This window comes from Astyanax mexicanus, chromosome 3, assembly GCF_023375975.1.
Source record: "Astyanax mexicanus isolate ESR-SI-001 chromosome 3, AstMex3_surface, whole genome shotgun sequence".
NCBI classification, from domain to species: domain Eukaryota; kingdom Metazoa; phylum Chordata; class Actinopteri; order Characiformes; family Acestrorhamphidae; genus Astyanax; species Astyanax mexicanus.
In genome coordinates, this window is record NC_064410.1 from 40,998,583 (window position 1) to 41,018,977 (window position 20,395).

At 37.5% G+C, this 20,395-nt stretch overlaps 1 protein-coding gene across 5 annotated transcripts in view; it reads left to right on the forward strand.

Annotated features, from left to right (window-relative positions):
* phf14 (PHD finger protein 14) overlaps nt 1-20,395 on the forward strand; it is a 133,488-nt gene that overhangs the window by 43,295 nt on the left and 69,798 nt on the right. For all 5 annotated transcript variants that reach the window (XM_022683139.2, XM_022683141.2, XM_022683144.2 and 2 more), the window contains exons 10-13: nt 292-398; nt 6,098-6,193; nt 16,557-16,663; nt 16,812-16,943. In XM_022683139.2, the coding sequence (XP_022538860.2) occupies nt 292-398; nt 6,098-6,193; nt 16,557-16,663; nt 16,812-16,943 (442 nt within the window). The remainder of the gene's footprint in view (nt 1-291; nt 399-6,097; nt 6,194-16,556; nt 16,664-16,811; nt 16,944-20,395) is intronic.

The window sequence follows — 20,395 nt, forward strand, 5'->3', positions numbered from 1 at the left end:
ACAGCAGGCAGAATCAGAGAATCGGTGCCAGACATGCATTCCACTCGGTAGGTAGCCTTGCAGAGAGGCTCTTGCCCTCCAAATGAGTGATGCTAAGAGCAGATGTGTGGGGTAACCTTGGGCGCACACTCCATTAGGCTCCAGTAGGAGGCCTATCCTCCATCAGCTTTCTCTCTTGCTCTCCCTTTTTCTCTCTCTCTCTCTTTCTTTCTCTGTCTCTGATGTGCCTTTTTTCCTCTGTAACTAGATAAGCATCTTTATATTGATCTGTATGTGTCCATTGGTATTCAGAGCGGAACATGAGGATGATCCAGATCCAGGACAACATCTCGGAGCAGAAGAACCTGAAAGACAAGCTGGAGAGTGAACAGGAGAAGCTGCACGTGGAGTACAATAAGGTTTGGAGGATAAGAAATGTTGGTAACACTTCCTATGAACCCTGTGTTTATAATGCATTATAAATGCATTCGTAATGCTTTATATGACATGCATAATACCTTATAATTACTGTAATAAGCGTGTATAATTGCTCATAAGTACTTACAGCGACATTTATAACACATTATAAGCTACAAGTATAAGGGTTTATAAAAAAACGGCGTATAATGCCGTTATAATGAATATCTGTTCATAAGAACATTGTACAATGTAGTGTTGTAATGCACTATTACACAGATTTGGTATATTTTGGTATAATGTATTATAATATGCAGCTTTTTTTTTCAAATTAAGCTTTTATAAAAATGTGTAACACATTATAAAGCCTTATATACAGTCATTACTGACTTTAAGTGAAGTGAGTTTTAATATGCTTTTTAAACGTGAAGTAAATTTTATTATGCCTCACTGTAATGTCTTATAGAGCATTATGAGTGCTCTTTACTGGCTTGGCTTTAAGCGAAGTGTGTTTTCAAATGCCTACAGTGAGGCATAATAACATTTACTTGTTTAAAAACACGTTTCACTTAGAGCCAATAAAGAGCACTTATAATGCTCTATAAGACATTACAGTGAGGCATAATAACATTTACTTGTTTAAAAACACGTTTCACTTAGAGCCAATAAAGAGCACTTATAATGCTCTATAAGACATTACAGTGAGGCATAATAACATTTTATTCAAGTTTGAAAAAAGCATATGAAAACACTAATGCATTATACCAAAGTACACTAAATCTGTGTTATAGTGCATTACAACACTACATTGCACAATGTTTTTATGAACAGATATTATAAGGCATTATACGCCGTTTCTTTATAAACCCTTATACTTGTAGTTTATAATGTGTTATGAATGTCGCTGTAAGTACTAATGAGCAATTATACAGGCTTATTACAGTCATTATAAGGTATTATACATGTCATATGATATATTATAAATGCATTTATAAGGCATTATGAATACAGGGTTCATAGGAAGTGTTTTATATCTCAATTGTTCTGTGGTTTATGGAAAGAACTTGAATGAAGTGCATTAATCACTCAGGTCAGGATTAAGCACTTTTTCTTTCTTCAAAACTTATTCCTTCAGAGAAAGCTGACCCTTAAGTTCTTCTCTGCTTTCTCTTTCTCTGAGGGTCTTTAGTAACACAAGTTCCGACCCATTTATTTATCTAAATATGCCGCTGAGGAGAAAAATAGCACGGAAAGGACATATTAGCATCAGAAGTCTTTTATACAAGCGAGTCCGCCCCCTCCACCCTTTGTTCCTCCATTGTCCCTGAGCATGTGATCTCTGGCAACACGTAGGCAGTAGCAGCAGCGCTCCGTGAGGCCCAGTGATGAAGGGAATAAGGGAGAGGAGTGGAAGTGAAGGGAGTTAATGTTGCGTTCAGTCTTTCTGCGCGACACATATTAAGCATTATTAATGGAGTGTGTGTTGCTAATTGCACTGCTCGAATTGCTTTAAGACGACCTCGGCCTCGGAAGAAGACGGTGACAAATGGCTTTCGGAGGCAGTGTGACTGTTCCTGTGCACATAAAGCAGAGATAAGTGTCAAACATGGAGGACAATAGTCTGAATCATCAGGACAATCTCACTACGCAAATATCAGTCTGGCAGTGATGTGCTGATGGGGGACTATATTCATTATTACACAGCTCTGGAAAAAAAAAATAAGAGAACACTTCAGTTTCTGAATTAGATTCTCTAAATTTGATATTTATACATATGTATGTTTGAGTAAAATGAACACTGTTGTTTTATTTTTTTTTTATAATGCAAAGGAAAAAAAACTAAACATTCATATTCATAAAGTTTTAAGAGTTCAGAAATCATCAATATTTGGTGGAATAACCCTGATTTTTAATCACAGTTTTTTATGCATCTTGGCATGTTCTCCTCCACCAGTTGTACACACTGCTTTTGATAACTTGGTGTCTGTCTGGTGCAAAAATCAAGCGGTTCAGTCAGGATGGCTTGTGATCATTCAACTTCCTCTTGATTATATTCCAGAGGTTTTCAATTTGGCAAAATCCTTTACAGATAGCCTATGTTGTTTCAGAAGCTGTGTTAGGCAAGCACTGGTCATCTCAAATGATGCAAACCGCCCAATAACGACATATAACACCAGGGTTTTAAATAGAAATATCAAACTTTATTTGCGTATGCTTTTACATCAATCATTGTCATATTAGGAAGCATGTAAAATGCATTTTTTGGCACTGTTAACCTTTTTAACGCAACTTTAAGTCTCAAAACAGGCAACCAATGCAGTCTGTCACAATGTTAAACTCCTAGAATAATTTAAAAGAGCATTAAAAGAAGTACTGGATAGAGCAACATCTTTCCAGACCACTCCACTGCTCTATAGCTACATGCTGAGGGGGATTTCGGCTCTTGCTCATGAATATTCATACATGCAAACATATCGCCTCTAATAGTCTCTGTAAAATGCAAAATCCACCGGAGATCCTATGTAAACCTGTGTAAACACACAGAGGTGGGTAGTTCAGGTCCAGAAAGTAAAAAATCCACCCTGGAGTTTGTTTCAACTGCCTGGGCGGCTCTGTGGATTTTTACTTTCTGGACCTGGACTACCCACCTCTGTGTGTTTACACAGGTTTACCCGGAGTGGATTTTTACTTTTAACTAGTGTAAACAGAACTGTTTTAAACATACACCTTCCTATCTCAGTTGTACTTCGCTGGTGGTGTTCCATAGACAAATTCTAACCATTTGTTCCTTAGCTCTGAATAACACTGATCTGTTATTTGCACAAATAACACAGGAACAAACTTGCCCTGCTGTTCCTAGCGCTGTTAGCTCCTGGCTAAGTGGCTTTAACTCTGCCTGTGGGTGATCGTGCGACAAAGAAGACGAGGCCATGAATACTTATTCACGAGTTGACGCAGACATGGTGCTTTTCCCGATCGACTCGATTTTCTGAACATTTTTTTTTACCACCTACTGCAGACAATAGAGAATGAGGAAGAGTTGTGTGCAGCATCATATACAACTCAGAGAGACCTACTGTATTTCACAAAGAACAAGAAAAAAAAAGGGGGATTTTAATATAGTTTATTAAATCACTGCTTAATTACATAAATGTTGCCAATTCCTATACATACCTAAAACCTTAATATCAACCTATTATAACAGTCAACTGATACAACTCAGGCCTTAATTTGACCGCTTAGCCGTCGTCTCCAGCATGTGTCTCTTCAAAATCCCTCGTCTAGACAGAAGTGATTTTAGGCTTTAAGTTAATAATATCCATTTCTCCAAATGGCAGCAGAATATCGCAGGCGTTTGACCCAGCCGAGCTGTAAGCACTGAGCTGGCCGTGTGTGAGAGAGGAGACTCTCGTCAGCTGTGAGCTGATTTTTAAATGTTAGCGTTAGCGACTCTTCGCATAGTCTCATCTTCACACACAGCAGAGATAAGAGGTAGCACTCTGTAGTTTAGATTCACACTCCCATAATAACTTCACCTCTCCACTGTTCCCTCTCATCATGCTCTCTATCACGCGCCTGCCTCACGCTTATCTACTGTCTGGAGCTCCGAGTGGCCTTCGCACACTCAAATGCCAGAGCACTGGGAGCTCTCGATGTGTGTCTGACTGTGGCTGTGTGTGTGTGTGTGTGTGTGTGTGTGTGCACGTGCTTGTGTGAAGGATGTATACTGCGGAAGTAGAATGCCACTGCTGTTTACTTCTTCTTTGTTTGCTCCAGCTCTGTATCTCTTTGTTTTAAGAGAAGGGGGCAGAAGGGGACTTGAGGGATCTCATGCTTTTTTGTTTTCTTTTTTTTTGTTGTTTATCCTTTAGACTCTAGTCTATTCATTGTTCGACTGAGGAAGCTGTAGCTGCATGTTTTATGATTATGCACTGAATATTCTAACACAAATGTGTTTGTGAATTACTAAAGCTTTTCAGTACCACTTTAAAATAAGACTGATCTAATTAAAGGTTTGTATAAAGGAGTTTTTTTTTTTACCATATTTTTTGCACTATAAGGCACACTTAAAATTATTTAATTTTCCCAAGAATCCTCAGTGCGCCTTGTGTATGAATTTTACGAGTCAGGTTGTGAGGACCAGTAAAGAAAGACACTCCGCTGAAGTACAGCGTTATACAGGAGTCTCAGTTTAGTTCTCCAGCACCGGAGTAGCATTAGCATTAGCTGCTAACCGCTATTTCTCCGTTCAGAGGTGAGTATTATCGGCCTGTAGCCTGCTCCTAATCCCAGCCAGCACTGCTGGAGCAGCATTAAAAGCTAGCAGTTAGCTGCTAATGCTAATGCTCCAGCCTTATTGCTGGAGAAATTCAAGAACTTATCTTACTGTAAATAAACAGAAGCGCTTTACTTATCCAAATAAACAATTTTTAGGAGAGAAATCTGTGTAGATTAACATCCAGTGCTCATTAAAAAAAACTCACACTTTTTTTTTACTACAGTTTTGTTTACTTAGCTTAGCTTTACTTAACTTAGTTAGCAATTATACATTGCAATTTTATATTATTTGCCTTTACACTAGCTGGCGTGTTCATGATTGTAGCAGACATTTATATAACAGTTATGTTTTTATGTTTACTGATTATTTAAGCCTTATTATAATCTAATTAGTAGCATTCAAATACATAATATACTTATACACCCATTTATTCAGACTGACCCCTATGTTCCAGCCTGAATTGCCTAACACATATGGGATAAAACATTCCAGTTATTATCAAGCTTGTTTACGTACAGTAGCAGTTCAAAGTTGCTGCTCAAGTAAGTAAAGAAAAAAAAATACTGAATGAAAATGAAAGAACTTTAAAAGTATCCTCAAGTGCAGTAGCAAAGACCATCGAACACGTTATGATGAAACTGGCTCTCATCAGGACCGCCCCAGGAAAGGAAGAGCAGGAGTTATCCTCAGGGCTAAGAAACTGCAAGTTTACAGCATCCCAGATATGAGCAAAAAAAAAAAAACTAGTATATTCACTGATCAACTACTTAATAAAAACACCACTGTGTTTCTAAGATTTTTTTTTTTTTTAGGAAATTGGCCCCTTTGAGAGATTTTGACAGCTCTTAATTCTACCACAGCAAGTAATGCACTGCTGAACTCAAGCTAATAAGGCCATTAAAACGTCTAATGCCTAACATCACTGGGAATTTAAAAAACAGACCCAGAGCCAGAGAGAGCAAGGCCAGTTGTGCTCTCTCAGGGCTCTGTTAGCTGATGGCAAGCTACATGAACGGGATTCGAACCGTTCATGTAGCTTGGACCACTCGGAACCTTCAGATATTACTTTTACGTGTGTTTGGATTATGATTTTAGAGCCATTAGAGTTTTTAAATTTTTACCCCATAAATTTACACTTGATATAATCAGTAATATTAAAATCAGAACTGTTGACAGTAGTGATGCTGATTTGATTGATTATCCTTGTTTTTAGTGTGTGTAAATTTGAGTTATGGTCTTCTTGCTCAGGTGCATTTGTCTTTTATAGTGGTACATTTATATGCATGTTTGTGTGTGTGTGTGTGTGTGTGTGTGTGTGTGTGTGTGTGTGTGTGTGTGTGTGTGTGTGTTAATGGACAGAACTGCCCAGCTTGTCCTTGTCTTATCTTATCTGCTGCTGTGCTGCTGTTTTATCTGCTACAGCTGTGCGAGTCTCTGGAGGACCTGCAGAATGTCAATGGGCTGCTGAGGACGGAGGGCCAGGCCATGTGGAGCGTGATGGGGGGCATCCTTGGACAGGTACGGCTTTCCTTCTTCCTGCCTTTCTCTTCACCTTTCACCCTGCTCTCCCTGTTGCACTATCCATCTTTACTCCCCACACGCTCTGTCAATCCATTTATACCTCCTCCTGCTCACACCCACATGTATACACATCTCTACGCACTACTCCATCTCTGCTCCTTATTTTACTGCATCGTCAGGATCACAGTGCAGACCTCCCACAAATCCTCCATTTGCAGTAGCTTATTTTTTTCAGACAGAGGCTGAAATTGAAAATGACTTGAATGGACTGAATTGCATTTGACAGTAAAAATAAATTAGACACTGCACAGAAAATACACAAGACTCTGAGAAAAGCTTCACAGTAAAAGTGTTTTCTTCCTTTCATGAAGTCCATTGTAAATTTAATATTGAAGACAATAAAAATATACTTTGTAAACAAAAAATATGTTTTACATTTTAGATTCTTCTTATAAGCCATACTGAGCCCGATGACCGATTTTGCACCGATTTGGTATTTTAATCTCAGTGTCTTCATAAGGGGGAGTCACCTGGAAGTTAATTTTCTCAGCACCCCAATTTTCTCAGGGGTTTTTGCTTTTCCTTCACGCTGTAAAGCTCCAGCTTTTTTCCAGGATTTTGTTTTAGGGCCAAACACTTTTGTTTACTATATACAGCTCTGGAAAAAAAATAAGAGATCACTTAAAAATGATGAGTTTCTTTGATTTTACCAAATTAAAAAACCTCTGGAATATAATCTAGAGGAAGATGGATGATCACAAGCCATCAAACCAAGCTGAACTGCTTGAATTTTTGCTCCAGGAGTAAAGGCATAAAGTTATCCAAAAGTAGTGTGTAAGACTGGTGGAGGAGAACATGCTAATACCTAGTGGTCTCTTAATTTTGTCCAGAGCTGTAATTCCATATGTCCCCCTTTATTATTAACGTCTTTAATATTAATATACAATGTAGAACCACCATCATAAACTAAAATGCTAGCACTTTTACTGCCTTAACCTTTTTACTGTAGAACATTTTAAATATATGGGTAAGTTTTCTTAGTTTTTTTGTTTAGTTTTTTTGCAAAATACATCATTCAACTTTTGAAAATTTAGCTCCATTTATTCCTATTCCTTTTTCCCCACTCTCAGGCTCCCTCTAGTGGTTTGCATTTTGCATTTGGTCAGTTTCTGATACAACAGTGGATATAGGAAGTGGGTAGGCTCTTTTTAAATCAGCTCTGGCTTTGCTGTGCGTTTAGCCGTGCTACAGTGAACAGCGTTCACATGTTCGTTATTTGTAAGTTGAGTCAAAAATATGTGAAAACATTCATGCACAACGCTGCCTGTTCTGTTCTATTCTATTCTATTCTATTGTATTTGTGTAAAGTGGCTTAGATGAGCAGGACTAGTGAAATAAGTGTTTGAGGCCTCTTGCACTAAATGCTCTCTAGTGTAGTGGCACAGAGACTGTAATCAAATGCTGCTTTCAATAGCGTTCTTTTTACAGGATATTTTTCCAGCAGAAGACTTTCTCTTTTTCCTCTGAACTGAATTCTGATCAGGCAGTGTGCTTTCAGAGCATTGTTAACAGATCCCTGGTCGTTTCTTGTTTGAGTTCTCAGCATGCTTTAAAGGGAGAATTCCACTCCCCGGATTGGCCTGCGTGCACAATGGGAATGAGTTGTGATTGAGGGAAATCTAGATTGTGGGCAGCACCCCACGGGGTTGCTAGCGTCGGGTAATTCTCCCGGCCGTAATGGCCGGGCTGTTTGTGAAATTCTTTCATTTGTGGTAACTGATTGACCTGTCATTGGCCGTGCACTCAGACCAGACTTGGCAACTAAAAGCCCCTGACCTCCTCTGCAGCTCACTATGGCAACCGCATGGCCAAGGTGCGTCTCCATGGGTGACAGTCAGTTAATGAGTGAGAAATGCACAGGTTTGAGCAATCTCTTTATGTTTAAATAGCAGCGCTATACAACAATGGCATTTAGAGTCACGTGCAAGACTCAGTGGGCTGCTGGGAGCTGCCAACAACACATGGACATACATTCATTATCAAAGAAATGGTTGCAGGAATAGCTGCACCAAGAAGGATCTTATCGCATCCCACACATTTTCAATCATGGATGTGTTTTGTAAAATGTGGCTGGCCATGGTAGAGTATATGTTTTTTCAGACAAACCCTCAGTTAGGTCTGGGCGATATGGGAAAAATCATATCATGGTATAGTTTTCCATATCGGTCGATATCGATATGTATCATAATATAAATCAAGTCACTTTTTTAATCACACTTAAAGCTTTCTTTTTACTCGTAAGTGAGAGAATAAGGGAGTTTTCAATTTTTTTTGTTACAATTATTTAGTCAGAAGTTAATAAATGAACATTAGAACATTATATAACTGTATAAAGGCCAAAAGTTTGGACACATCTTCTCTTTTTCAATGCGTTTTCTTTATTTTCATGACTATTTACATTGTAGATTCTCACTGAAGGCATCAAAACTATGAATGAACACATGTGGAGTTATGAACTTAACAAAAAAAAGGTGAAAAAAAAAAAAAGAATATATATATATATATATACATATATATATATATATATATATATATATATATGTATATATATATATATATATATATATATATATATATATATTATAGTTTCTTCAAAATAGCAACCCTTTGCTCTGATGACTGCTTTGCACACTCTTGGCATCATTCTCTCAATGAGCTTCAAGAGGTAGAGTCACCTGAAATGGTTTTCCAACAGTCTTGAAGGAGTTCCCAGAGATGTTCAGCACTTGTTGGCCCCTTTGCCTTCACTCTGCGTTCCAGCTCACCCCAAATCGTCTGGATTGGGTTCAGCTCCGGTGACTGTGGAGGCCAGGTCATTTTTTGTTAAGTACATAAAACTCCACGTGTTCATTCATAGTTTTGATGCCTTCAGTGAGAATCTACGATGTAAATAGTCATGAAAATAAAGAAAATGCATTGAATGAGAAGATGTGTCCAAACTTTTGGCCTGTACTGTAAGTAAATGAAAATTTAGCACTCAATACTGTACCGCGGCGCTTTTTAACTGTCCTTTGGAGCTCAGCTACTGTCCTGCGGAACTAGCTGAGCGCCGCAGGAAAGTAGATGAACTCCATGAGACAGTTAAAATGCTCCGCGGGACAATTAAAAAGCTCCGCGGGACAGTAGGTGAGCTTCCCAAGACAGTTAAAATGCTGACTGCCTGGTGGAAGAAGCTGTTGCAGAGTCTGGTAGTGGAGGCTCGGATGCTTTTGTATCTTCTGCCAGATGGTATCAGAGAGAAGAGTCAGTGTGAGGGATGGGTGGGGTCGTCCACAATACTTTGCGGATGCACTGCGTGGTGTAGATGATCTTCTCGGCTGTCTTTAATATCCGCTCGGCTTTTGCGGTCCAAGATGTTGCAGTTCCCAAACTCATTCAGTGGTGCAACGTTACCTTAAGTCCACCTGTGTAGAGGTGCAAATAAGTGACGAGCACAGAGGCTGAATGAGAATTTACTTTCAGGCAAGCTGTGAGGCCTCACTGCACGCTCACACACACACACACACGCACGGACACATCAGGGAGATGAGATGTCAGTGAGGAAGTATCACCAGTTGTCTGTGTTCTGTCACCTTGTTAATCACTATGATGTACACGGCAGTGCAGGAGCTGAAATGATGCCTTGAAGGGAGTGTTAGGATGTTGGGATGCAGACTGGACATCTTTGAAGCTATTATGAATATGAGTTTATAACAAATCAGAGCTGGAAATCAAACCAACTGAAGAACTGGGTGCACTCGAGTAACATATTAATTGAACTTTTGTTTGCATTAAAAATTCGGTACAAAAAATGGCTCTATTAGAGGAAGAAAAAACGAAAAAATAAAAAAATATGAATAAACCATGTTTCTCCCTCTTTTTATTTGATCACACAGTAAGTTATAGTATAGTATAGTAAAGTATAAAAGTACTTTGAGGTAGTTAATACAGCCTATAGTGTGCTAATTAAGCAATACAGTGTAAAGTTTAGCATGTTCAATATGTTACCACACACAAATATACACACACACGCATAATACAAAATGCACACACCAAAAAGACAGACACATCCTTCATGAATTACACCTTGATTTTGTGACCTTAAATAAGACGCCAGAAAAAGCCAAAATTTCAGTTAAATTCACTTGGATTTTCAATTGTTTTAAATTCAAACAGTGAGAGAGAAAGAATGAAGAGAGATTTAAAAAAAAAAAACTAGCATATGAGTGTCTGTATACACATTATGGAAGTGGAGAGAGAGAGAAAGAAAGAAGAGGGGTGAGGTGGGGACAAACAAGACTACAGTTACTGTTGCAATACCCCAAAACTCACCACAGTTCCCTAAATACCATGCAAATCCAACAAATTGTGACAATTTGGGTGCTTACGCACTGGAGGCTGAGGGAGTATAAAAAAATGCAGGTTTGTGTCCATCTGTTTTCTGGTGTGAAAGCATTCCCCTATGGCACACATGTTTGTAAACCATATTTAACCTTACACCATGTATTATCCATGCAGTTGCACAGAGTTGTACAAGTGATACTTGTACCATGATGGTTAAATACATATACACATACCTTGGATGAAATTGAAAACCTTTGAGAAATATAATCAAAAGGAAGATGAATGATCACAAGCCATCAAACCAAGCTGAACTGCTTGAATTTTTGCACCAGGAGTGGAATAAAGTTATCCAAAAGCAGTGTGTAAGACTGGTGGAGGAAAACATGCCAAGATGCATGAAAACTGTGATTGAAAACAAGGGTTATTCCACCAAATATTGATTTCTGAATGAATATGAACTTGTTTTCTTTGTATTATTTGAGGTCTGAAAGCTCTGCATCTTTTTTGTTATTTCAGACATTTCTCATTTTCTGCAAATAAATGCTCTAAATGACAATATTTTATTTAGAATTTGGTAGAAGTGTTGTCTGTAGTTTATAGAATAAAACAACAATGTTCATTTTACTCAAACCTATACCTATAAATAACAAAATCAGAGAAACTGATTCAGAAACTGAAGTGGTCTCTTAAGTTTTGCCAGAGCTGTGTAGTGATGCTTGCTGATTACACTCATCGTCTCATAAAATTACTGCAAAGGGAACCTTACATAAAGTATTTCTACAACTGCTTTACCAAAATCTGATTTTTTTTAAGAGGCTTAAGTAAATAATAAAAAATAATAATAATAAATAAATATACAAGTTGAATGAGAAGGTGTGTCCACATTTTGACTGGTACTGTATGTTAGTAGTACACATGATTTAGGCACCTAAACAACACAATATTATTTTTTAAAGGCATTTTTGAGCAGGTCTTGCATAAACTCTACATCTCAGAAACGTCTAAAATGTTCCCCATACTTTCCTGTATATAGCACCATATATAAAAAAGTGTGTGCTGTGTTGATTACCCCATTTTACAGATTGCTTGGAGTTGATATAGCAAAGCCCGATTTAAAATCCAGCCACTTGCGCAGTTCCATTACATGGAAGAAATGGATAAGTGAATAAAAGACTGGTTAATTAAAATAATTGGAACATTTCTCAGCAGGTCAGATAAATGGTGTAATAATGGAGTAAGGGCACGGAAGGCAGCAGGCGGAGGTCTGGAGGAAGAGCGCCAGTGAATCCGCAATGATGGCCATAAATCACATAATTAGAAAACGTGCGCTGTTTAAGTAGCAACATCAGTCAAAGTGGCTCGTGCCTTTGTGTCATCTATCTGCTACGTTTTCATTCCCGATCAGTCACCGGCGACTGTACATTACCCCCAAATTATTGATGTCCTCAAGAGAGGGCCACATCACTCATTGCGGCCAGAGTGAGTCGGAGTTTTCCAAAGAAACAACTTATGAAGGAGAAGTTTGGTGGAGCAGAAGTGAAATGCTTTCCAAGTGTGAAGGCTAGTTCATAACTTCTGTGGATAAAACACAAGCTTTTAACACTCGTAAATACTTCTTTTTTTTGTTGTTGTTGTTTTACATTATTTCTGCATTAAATTATTTTTTATTGAGCTATCTTCTGTTAGTATGCGTAGAGAACCATTTCTTATAGCATCAATATTAAGAGCACCATATGCTGCCTTCAGGACCACTTCTTCTACAGGGACATCCATGCAGTTTTCAACAAGACTATGCAAAACCACACATTACAAAGACATGACAGCAGAGGAGATATCTAATGTGCAATACATATTAATAAATGAATAAATAAAAACAGCGGAAACTCACTAATAGCACATAGTCAGCCTCGTCACCATTGAGTCACCAAGGCAGTGGCATGTTCTTCTTTTAACACACTACAAAAGCCAGTAGTGTGAATGTGGAGCCAAGAAGTGATTGAGGCTCATCAGTGTGTCACATGGCTTAGACACATTGTCATGCGTCTGTAATTACGTAACTTTGGCCACATACACAGTACATATTAACTTTTCTTAACCCTAAAAAACCCATAGTGGCATATGTAAAATTAAAAGAGTTAAAGATGTGGAAAGTTCATTCTAGCGCTTTGTATGTGACACCAATAGAACATCCTAAGAGCATCATAGTACAGTGTGTGAATGTGTGTTTTTTCAATCTGACCTTATTTACAGAATGCAGGAGTGCTGAGTTAGTAAAAGTAAGACGCTCAAGCTGTTTTTTTTATTTTTATCTCCAGCATTGATTCTTAGGTAGGACTGGTAAATTTACCAAAACCTTTTTATCTATGTAATCTTATCAAGTGATTGAGCTGGTTTAATGATTCCAAAGTACATTCACGAAACTCCAGGCATTACGCACTTTATACTTTATGCAATCATCGAGGATTAAAACACAATAAAGCACTAAGGGTTATTAAATTGCCTGTCAGTGCCTTAGCAACTACTTGGAATTTCTTGCTCTCTCTTTCTCTCTACTTTTCTTTTTCTTGCTTTCTCCTTCTCTCTGATTCTCTCTACTACTTCCTCTTTCTTTCTCTACTTCTCACTCTCCTTTTCTCTCTACTTTTCTTTTTCTTGCTCTCTTTCTCTCAGATTCTCTGTTTTACACTTTTCCTCTCTACTTCTTGCTCTCTTTTTCTCTTTACGTTTCTATTTCTCTCTCTCTACTTCTCCTTCTCTCTACTTCTCACTCTCTCTTTCTCTTTACTTTTCTATTTCTTGCTCTCTCTCTTTCCATTTCTCTTTTTCTCTACATCTTGCTCTTTCTTTCTCTACTTCTCACTCTCTTTTTCTCTCTACTTTTCTTTTTCTTGCTCTCTCTTTCTCTCAGATTCTCTATTTTACACTATTCCTCTCTACTTCTTGCTCTCTCTTTCTCTTTACTTTTTTTTATTTCTCTCTCTCTCTACTTCTCTCTACTTCTTGCTCTCTCTTTCTCTTTACTTTTCTATTTCTCTCTCTCTGTACTTCTACTTCTCTATTTTTCTTTTTATCTACTCCTTGCTCTTTTATCTCTACTTCACTATTTCACTCTCTTCTCTCCAATTCTCTATTTCTCTTTTTCTGTACATCTTGCTCTTTCTTTCTCTCCTTCTCTATTTCTCTCTCTACCTCTCCTTCTCTCTATTGCTCCCTCACTCTTTCTCTTTACTTTTCTATTTCTCTCTCTCTCTCCATAATTCTTCTTTTCTCTATTTCTCGCTCTGTTTCTCCCTATTTCTCTATTTCTCTTTCTCTCTACTTCTCCTTCTTTCTACTTCTCAGTCTCTTTTTCTCTTTACTTTTCTGTTTCTCTCTTTCACACATATATGTATCAGTACTGTATTGATTTTCAAAAAAAAACACTATTGATTTTTAATTACTAGTTTACATGTAAAGATACAGTCAGTTGTCTGTTGTGTTATAACCCCACCCGCTAGATAGCAATATTGTCCTATGTTGTTGGATCTGTCTGTAGTAAATGCGTAAAAAGAAAAGTAAACCTCTGTTTTATTCAGGTTTTATAAATATCATTGAATGTTTATAATACTGTGGCTGTTTATTCTTAATTTCATTCAAACAATTAAACAGTTACCCCTTTGCTTAGAATATTGCAATAAATTGCAACAAGTCAAATTGCAACACCCGTGTGGTGGTACGTATCATATTGTCTAATTCATCAGTTGAAAAGTGTTATATAACTAAATTTGATTTGATTACATTTGATTCTTAACAGTACACAGTGCTAATTGTCAGTATATCAACAGTATGCTATCCAGGATGGTCCCCAAACATGTTTGCAACCACCTCAAGTAAACTTGTTCACAAACTAAAGATTACAGAGGCAAACTGAGCATCTAGAGCAGATAAAAAAATATATACAAATTAATCATGATATTTTTCTAAGGCCATATCGCCCAGCACTGTGTTTCAGTATTTTAATGCGTGCTGTTTGAGCTTCACGGTGTGAGGGAGGAAAACCTAAATGCTGAAAGTCCTGTGCTGAATCCGCAGCGTCACTGTGGACTCTCCCAAATGGTGGGAGATAAATCCGTCATGTGCCAGTCATGTGACTCTTCCCTGGAGGCCACGGCGACCTCCAAAATGCGCATAAGGTAGCAAAACCCATCTAGCTCCCACAGCACAGCCGCCAGATGGCCCTCCGCCTGGTGCTTGTGTGTGCGTCCAAAACACCCAACTTTTTTCTTTTTCTCTGCTGCTGATTTCTTGACTTTAATCTTGCTTAAATAGCGAGTGAAGAGAGATGGGCTGTATCTCCACAGCGGCTCAGAGGACTGAGCTTGAAGTGCGGGACGTTTCTTTTGGCTGCTCTCTCTGGCCTGCTCTCAGCCCTGTGGTCATGCACGAGCCACCGAGAGCCGGTGGCGGCGTGGCCACACTGAACTGAGCTCACTCAGATTAGAGCCACTCTGGAGAGAAGCAGGCTGTGTTGCTGTAGCGCCGGACCCTATGAGATAATTTTTCTAATTAACCCGGACAGCCGCGATGCAGCAGAGATTCCGAGAGAAAATCAGGCAGGTCTGTTCCCTGATCTGCTCTTCCACTCCAACTCTCTCTCTATACAGAGCTTCCTGTTCGTTACTGCCTCTCTCTGGAGGAAATTTCCAACAGAATTTAAGAAACGTCAGTTTTAAGAACTGACTGACATTTTTCTGAAAGTGAAAAGTTGATACTAGTTGATAGAAGCCAACTTCACTGTTGTTTGTACACATATTAGTTAAAATAATGTTCTTGGGCCACATATTAAACCAGCCTATGGTATTTTTTTGGGAGGTAAGATACACAGAGTACAAGGGAGTTATGAACTCTGGCAGTTTCTAGCAGAATCATGTCTGGGAAAGGAGCCTTGAAGATGCCAATGGGCACTCGGCAACTAAGGATCAGAACTGAAGTAGGATTTATTAGCTGACTTGGTCCATTTAAAAATGCCTGCATCCACTGGATACAGAGTACCGAAAGGTCTAAAAAAATAAATAAATAAATGAACAAAAATCAATGCCTGTTTTCAATAATATGCATGAAACGCACATAACTGCGGTAACTGCGCCAAAAGCACGTGCAGTGCGGTAAAAAACATCTCTCTCTCGCTCACTCGCTCACTCACTCTCTCTCACTCATGGCGTCTCTCGTGCAGTTATAAGGGGACAATTATCAATTAATCAATTCATTTTTAAGTGATTGACACGAATGTAATTATGCTTATATTTTTTTGAAATATCTCTTAAGAACTGATTTATCCAGTAATGTGCTTAGGGAAAATATTCATAGTTTAATCAGTTAAATTAATGCTGTTGTTTTGGTTCTGAATACAGTTCCACAAACACGTGCTCAGATAAGAATACTCATGTTGACTGTTAAATAAATAGGTTTTGTGTGAGTATAATTATCGCTTTTTGTATTTTTTGGTTGCAATTTAAAATAAAAAAGCATTGAAAAAAATGTTTTTTGGGTATTGGTATCATATTCAAGGTACCATGTCGGTGTCGAAAATTTTAAAACGATACCCAGCCTGAGGCTAGTTTATGTAAAATTTGACATTAAAGGTGTAATTCTATGCTGATGACCGTGTTTAATATTTTCATGTTAATTTGCCTATGCTCTTAAGTAAGTATTCATGAAATTAATAAACATTGTCTACATTCTTCCTTTTTAGGGACAGAAAATATATTTACAGAAGAATATAACTTTAAAAATGAGCCAGAATGAATGAAATTTCTGGTGGAGTTCAGTAAATACATTTTCTGCCAATTCCAAAAAGCTACATGACTGCTGAAATCATTGCACATTTCTAGAACTTTTGTACCATTTCCACAAAATATCATTTCATTCTTTTTTTGGTTTAACAGAAATGTACTTTCCTGCTTTTGCTTCAGAAAGTGTTTTCATTGTGTTTTCACAGAAACTGAATGGACCAGCCATTTTGAAAGCCCCCAAAGAGAGAAAGCCGAGTAAGAAAGAAGGCGGAAGCCCTGGGAAATCCTCCAGCCTCCCTGCAGTGCTGTACAGGTCAGGCTCTGGCCAAGCTCTGAGTTTATTTAGCAGTAGCAGCTAAACCAGATACACATATACATGTAGCATGCTGGAATTCCAGCAGAATGTACAGTACGCTGATTTGAACTCTGAACATTAACTAATAGAATACTGCTGTTTGCAGCTGTGGGATCTGCAAGAAGAACCAAGACCAGCATCTGCTTCTTCTGTGTGACACCTGCAAGCTGCACTACCACCTGGGCTGTCTGGACCCTCCTCTTACCAGAATGCCCAAGAAGACAAAGAACAGCTACTGGTGAGCATGGTTTCTTTGTATGAGAACAGTCTCAGAAAATATTGCATTGTCACAGTATAATGTATTATACAGTTCCCCTATATACTAGCTGCTATGGGTTACAATTAATCATATTGAGTGAATTTTACTGGTTTCTTCAAGAGTAGGTCTTGTTGTCTTGCTTTGATATCAGAATAATTTCTATAAGTATCTCTAATCCTCCATTATGAAACCTAGAATAGCAGGTTAGTCATGATGCTAACAGCTATGATAAGCAAATACACCATTCTATACATATTAAATGTTAAATTTCTGCCTGTATATAATTAACATATATCTTAATAATATACACAAGACAGTTGCACTCTTAGTTGTATTTAACATGCTTTTGTTGCGTGAGATGATTAAATTAAGCTAGCTGTCTTCTCCTTTAATTGCAGTGTTTCTCTGGAAAACTTTGCCCATAATTGGAATTATAAGGTTGTTTTCACACCTGCCTTGTTTGGTCCGGAGTTTTCAGTTTGGTCCCAGCTAGGGCTGGATGATTAATTGTTTTTTAATTGAATTCACGATTTGAAGGTACTCGATTTTTCAATCGCAGGAGCTGCGATTTGAATTAGCCAATAGCCAATAGTTAACATATCTATCACATATAATTATAAACGTCTTTTCAAATAAAATATTCCCACGGTTTTCAAAATAAATGCAGTTGTCAGTTTTATTTTGACATTTCGAGGAACAAAAAAAAAAACAAACAAAAAAAACTTGCACGCTATTGCCTAATTCAAAACGCAGCTCAATTTCCAAAAAAAAAAAAACGAAAAATCGTGCGGCCCTAGTAACAGTAGATTAACCCTAATTAATAAACAGAAATAAAATAAATCTGAGAAGAATCTTTCACACTCATTCTGCTGCAAGGTGCACATATCTACGAATGGTAGTCAGATTCTGACAGAGCTAGAATTTGACACAACACCTGGCAAAGCAACTCGCCAAACTCATAGTCAACATTCTACAAATCAATTAACATGAAGTATAGAGACACAGAGCCCACATATCTGATGGTGACAGAATATAGAAAAGTTCTTTAGTCTGCTCAGTAACTAAACTGCAGTGTGAACCCAAAACTGACCAGACCAAATATATTTATTCAGTGTAACAAAGACACAAACCTTGGTGCGGAACTCTGGACTCTGGTAGGAAATAAATCACACAGATGGTAGTTTACATACAATAATATATTACAATATTGACATTTTTCATATCTTTTATAAAAGCGTTTCGATTATATCAATATTTACGATATATTGGCCAGCTCTTGCACAATATAATAACATGCATTGTCATATCAAGGAATTTTGTGAAACCGGTTATCACTACAACTCTAATGGTGAGCTGACTGATAGAGAGACAGACCGACAGTCAGGATAGACAGGTTAAGATAATGATTATGTGTGGAAATTAGTAGAAATTGAAATTCAGGGCTGGTGTTTTTTTTTTTTTTTTTTTTTGTTTTTGTTTCTTCATTGGCATCACGTGTATACAGTTCTCTCAATGAGAACAAAAGTGCTGCACTCCACTCTCAGATGCCCTTTATTAGCATTTATTAGATAAGCTAATTGAATGCAGATGTGGTCAGACTGATGGCTCGTCATGTCTGGGTTTTCAGAATGATTTTGCTGTTTTAGTCTTTAGGCTGAGGCTGGTTTCTAAGGATTTGTTGCTAAGGTGAGAGTAAGGTTAGTCAGTAAATGAATCGCGTGTGTGTGTGTGTCTCTCTCTCTGTCTCTGTGTGTGAGTGTGTGTGTGTTTTGGGCAGGCTTGTGTGTTTTGTTTATTTGTGTGAATGAGGCCAATGCTTTTGCGGCTGATACGCGTAATTCATTTAATCCTTGAATAAGAAAGCGGGAAGCCGTTCTGCACCGCCAGATGTAAATTAGAATGCATTTGTAAAATAAAATTATGAGGGGGCTAAGTCATGTCTAATTACCGGCACCCACATGCTCGGAATCAGGTTTCTCTCCCTGTGTTTTTTACATTTTCTCTCGCTTTCTCCCTCTCTTTCTTCTTATATATAAACACTGATCAGCCATAACATTAGTACCACTGACAAAATAAGAGAGAAACATCAGATTTTCTTATCTACCACGGCACCTATCAGAGAGTGGAATATATTAGGCAAGTTTAAGCAAGTAAAATGGACAAATATAGGATCTGTGTATATATATATATTCCTCTTAATTTTTCTCCTCAGTAAGGTCAGTGGCTGAACCACACATGTTGTAAATATGACACATGACATTGCAAAGACTGTTATTAGTGTAAAAACGTCTTTATTTTAAAACTTTTTTAACTGTTGTACGTCTTGCCTTCTCCTGGTGTCGCAGTGCTGTTAGCCAATTAGAAGCAATGTTTTTGCATATATGAAAATTCATGAGCAAGAGCTGAAATCCTATAATTTCCCCCATCCCATTCCTACATTAGACTAAAGCAGCGTTTTACTGGATCACCAGAGCACTTTTTTTTTTTTTTTTTTCTCACAGAAAAACACATGGCTCACATGGCATTCATTCATACTAGAGATCACAACTAGATATTTTAAAATGAAGTGTAAAATAACAATAAAAAAAGAGCTGTAGTGCCTATGCATGTGGATTTAAAATAGAATGCTATGAAAGCATATGTAGGTGTTCCAGTTGTTTAATAGTGAGTCAACTTTGTCTTTATTATGGTTATGGAAATTTTCAAAGCTTCCAAAGCAAATATGTCTGCATTTATTTCGAGGGTCCGTCTTTTTACACAAACTACTGTAACAGCATTCTACATCAATGTCATTTATGATCAGAAGAATCTGATTATTTTCAAAGCAGTTGACTGTTTTTGTACGTACAGCTCTGGAATAAAATAAGAGACCACTTAAAAATGATGAGTTTCTTTGATTTTATCTAATTAAAAAACTCTGCAATATAATCAAGAGGAAGATGGATGATCACAAGCCATCAAACCAAGCTGAACTGCTTGATTTTTTGCACCAGACGTGGCATAAAGTTGCCCAAAAGCAGTGTGTAAGACTGGTGGAGAAGAGAACATGTCAAGATGCATGAAAACTGTGATAAAAAAAAAAAACGCATGGTTATTCCACCAAATATTAAAGATTTCTGAACTCTTAAAACTTTATGAATATGAACTTGTTTTTTTTTTTTTTTTTTTTTTTTTTTTTTTTTTACATTATTTGAGGTTTGAAGGCGCTGTACCTTTTTTCATTATTTTGACCATTTCTCATTTTCTGCAAATAAATGCTTTAAATGACAATATTTTTATTTGGAATTTGGGAGAAATTCATTTTACTTAAACATATACCTATAAATAGCAAAATCATCAGAAAAACTGATTCAGAAACTGAAGTGGTCTCTTAATTTGTTCCAGAGCTGTATGTTTGTGTAGTTGTTTTTGTTGTACCTAACTAGATGTCA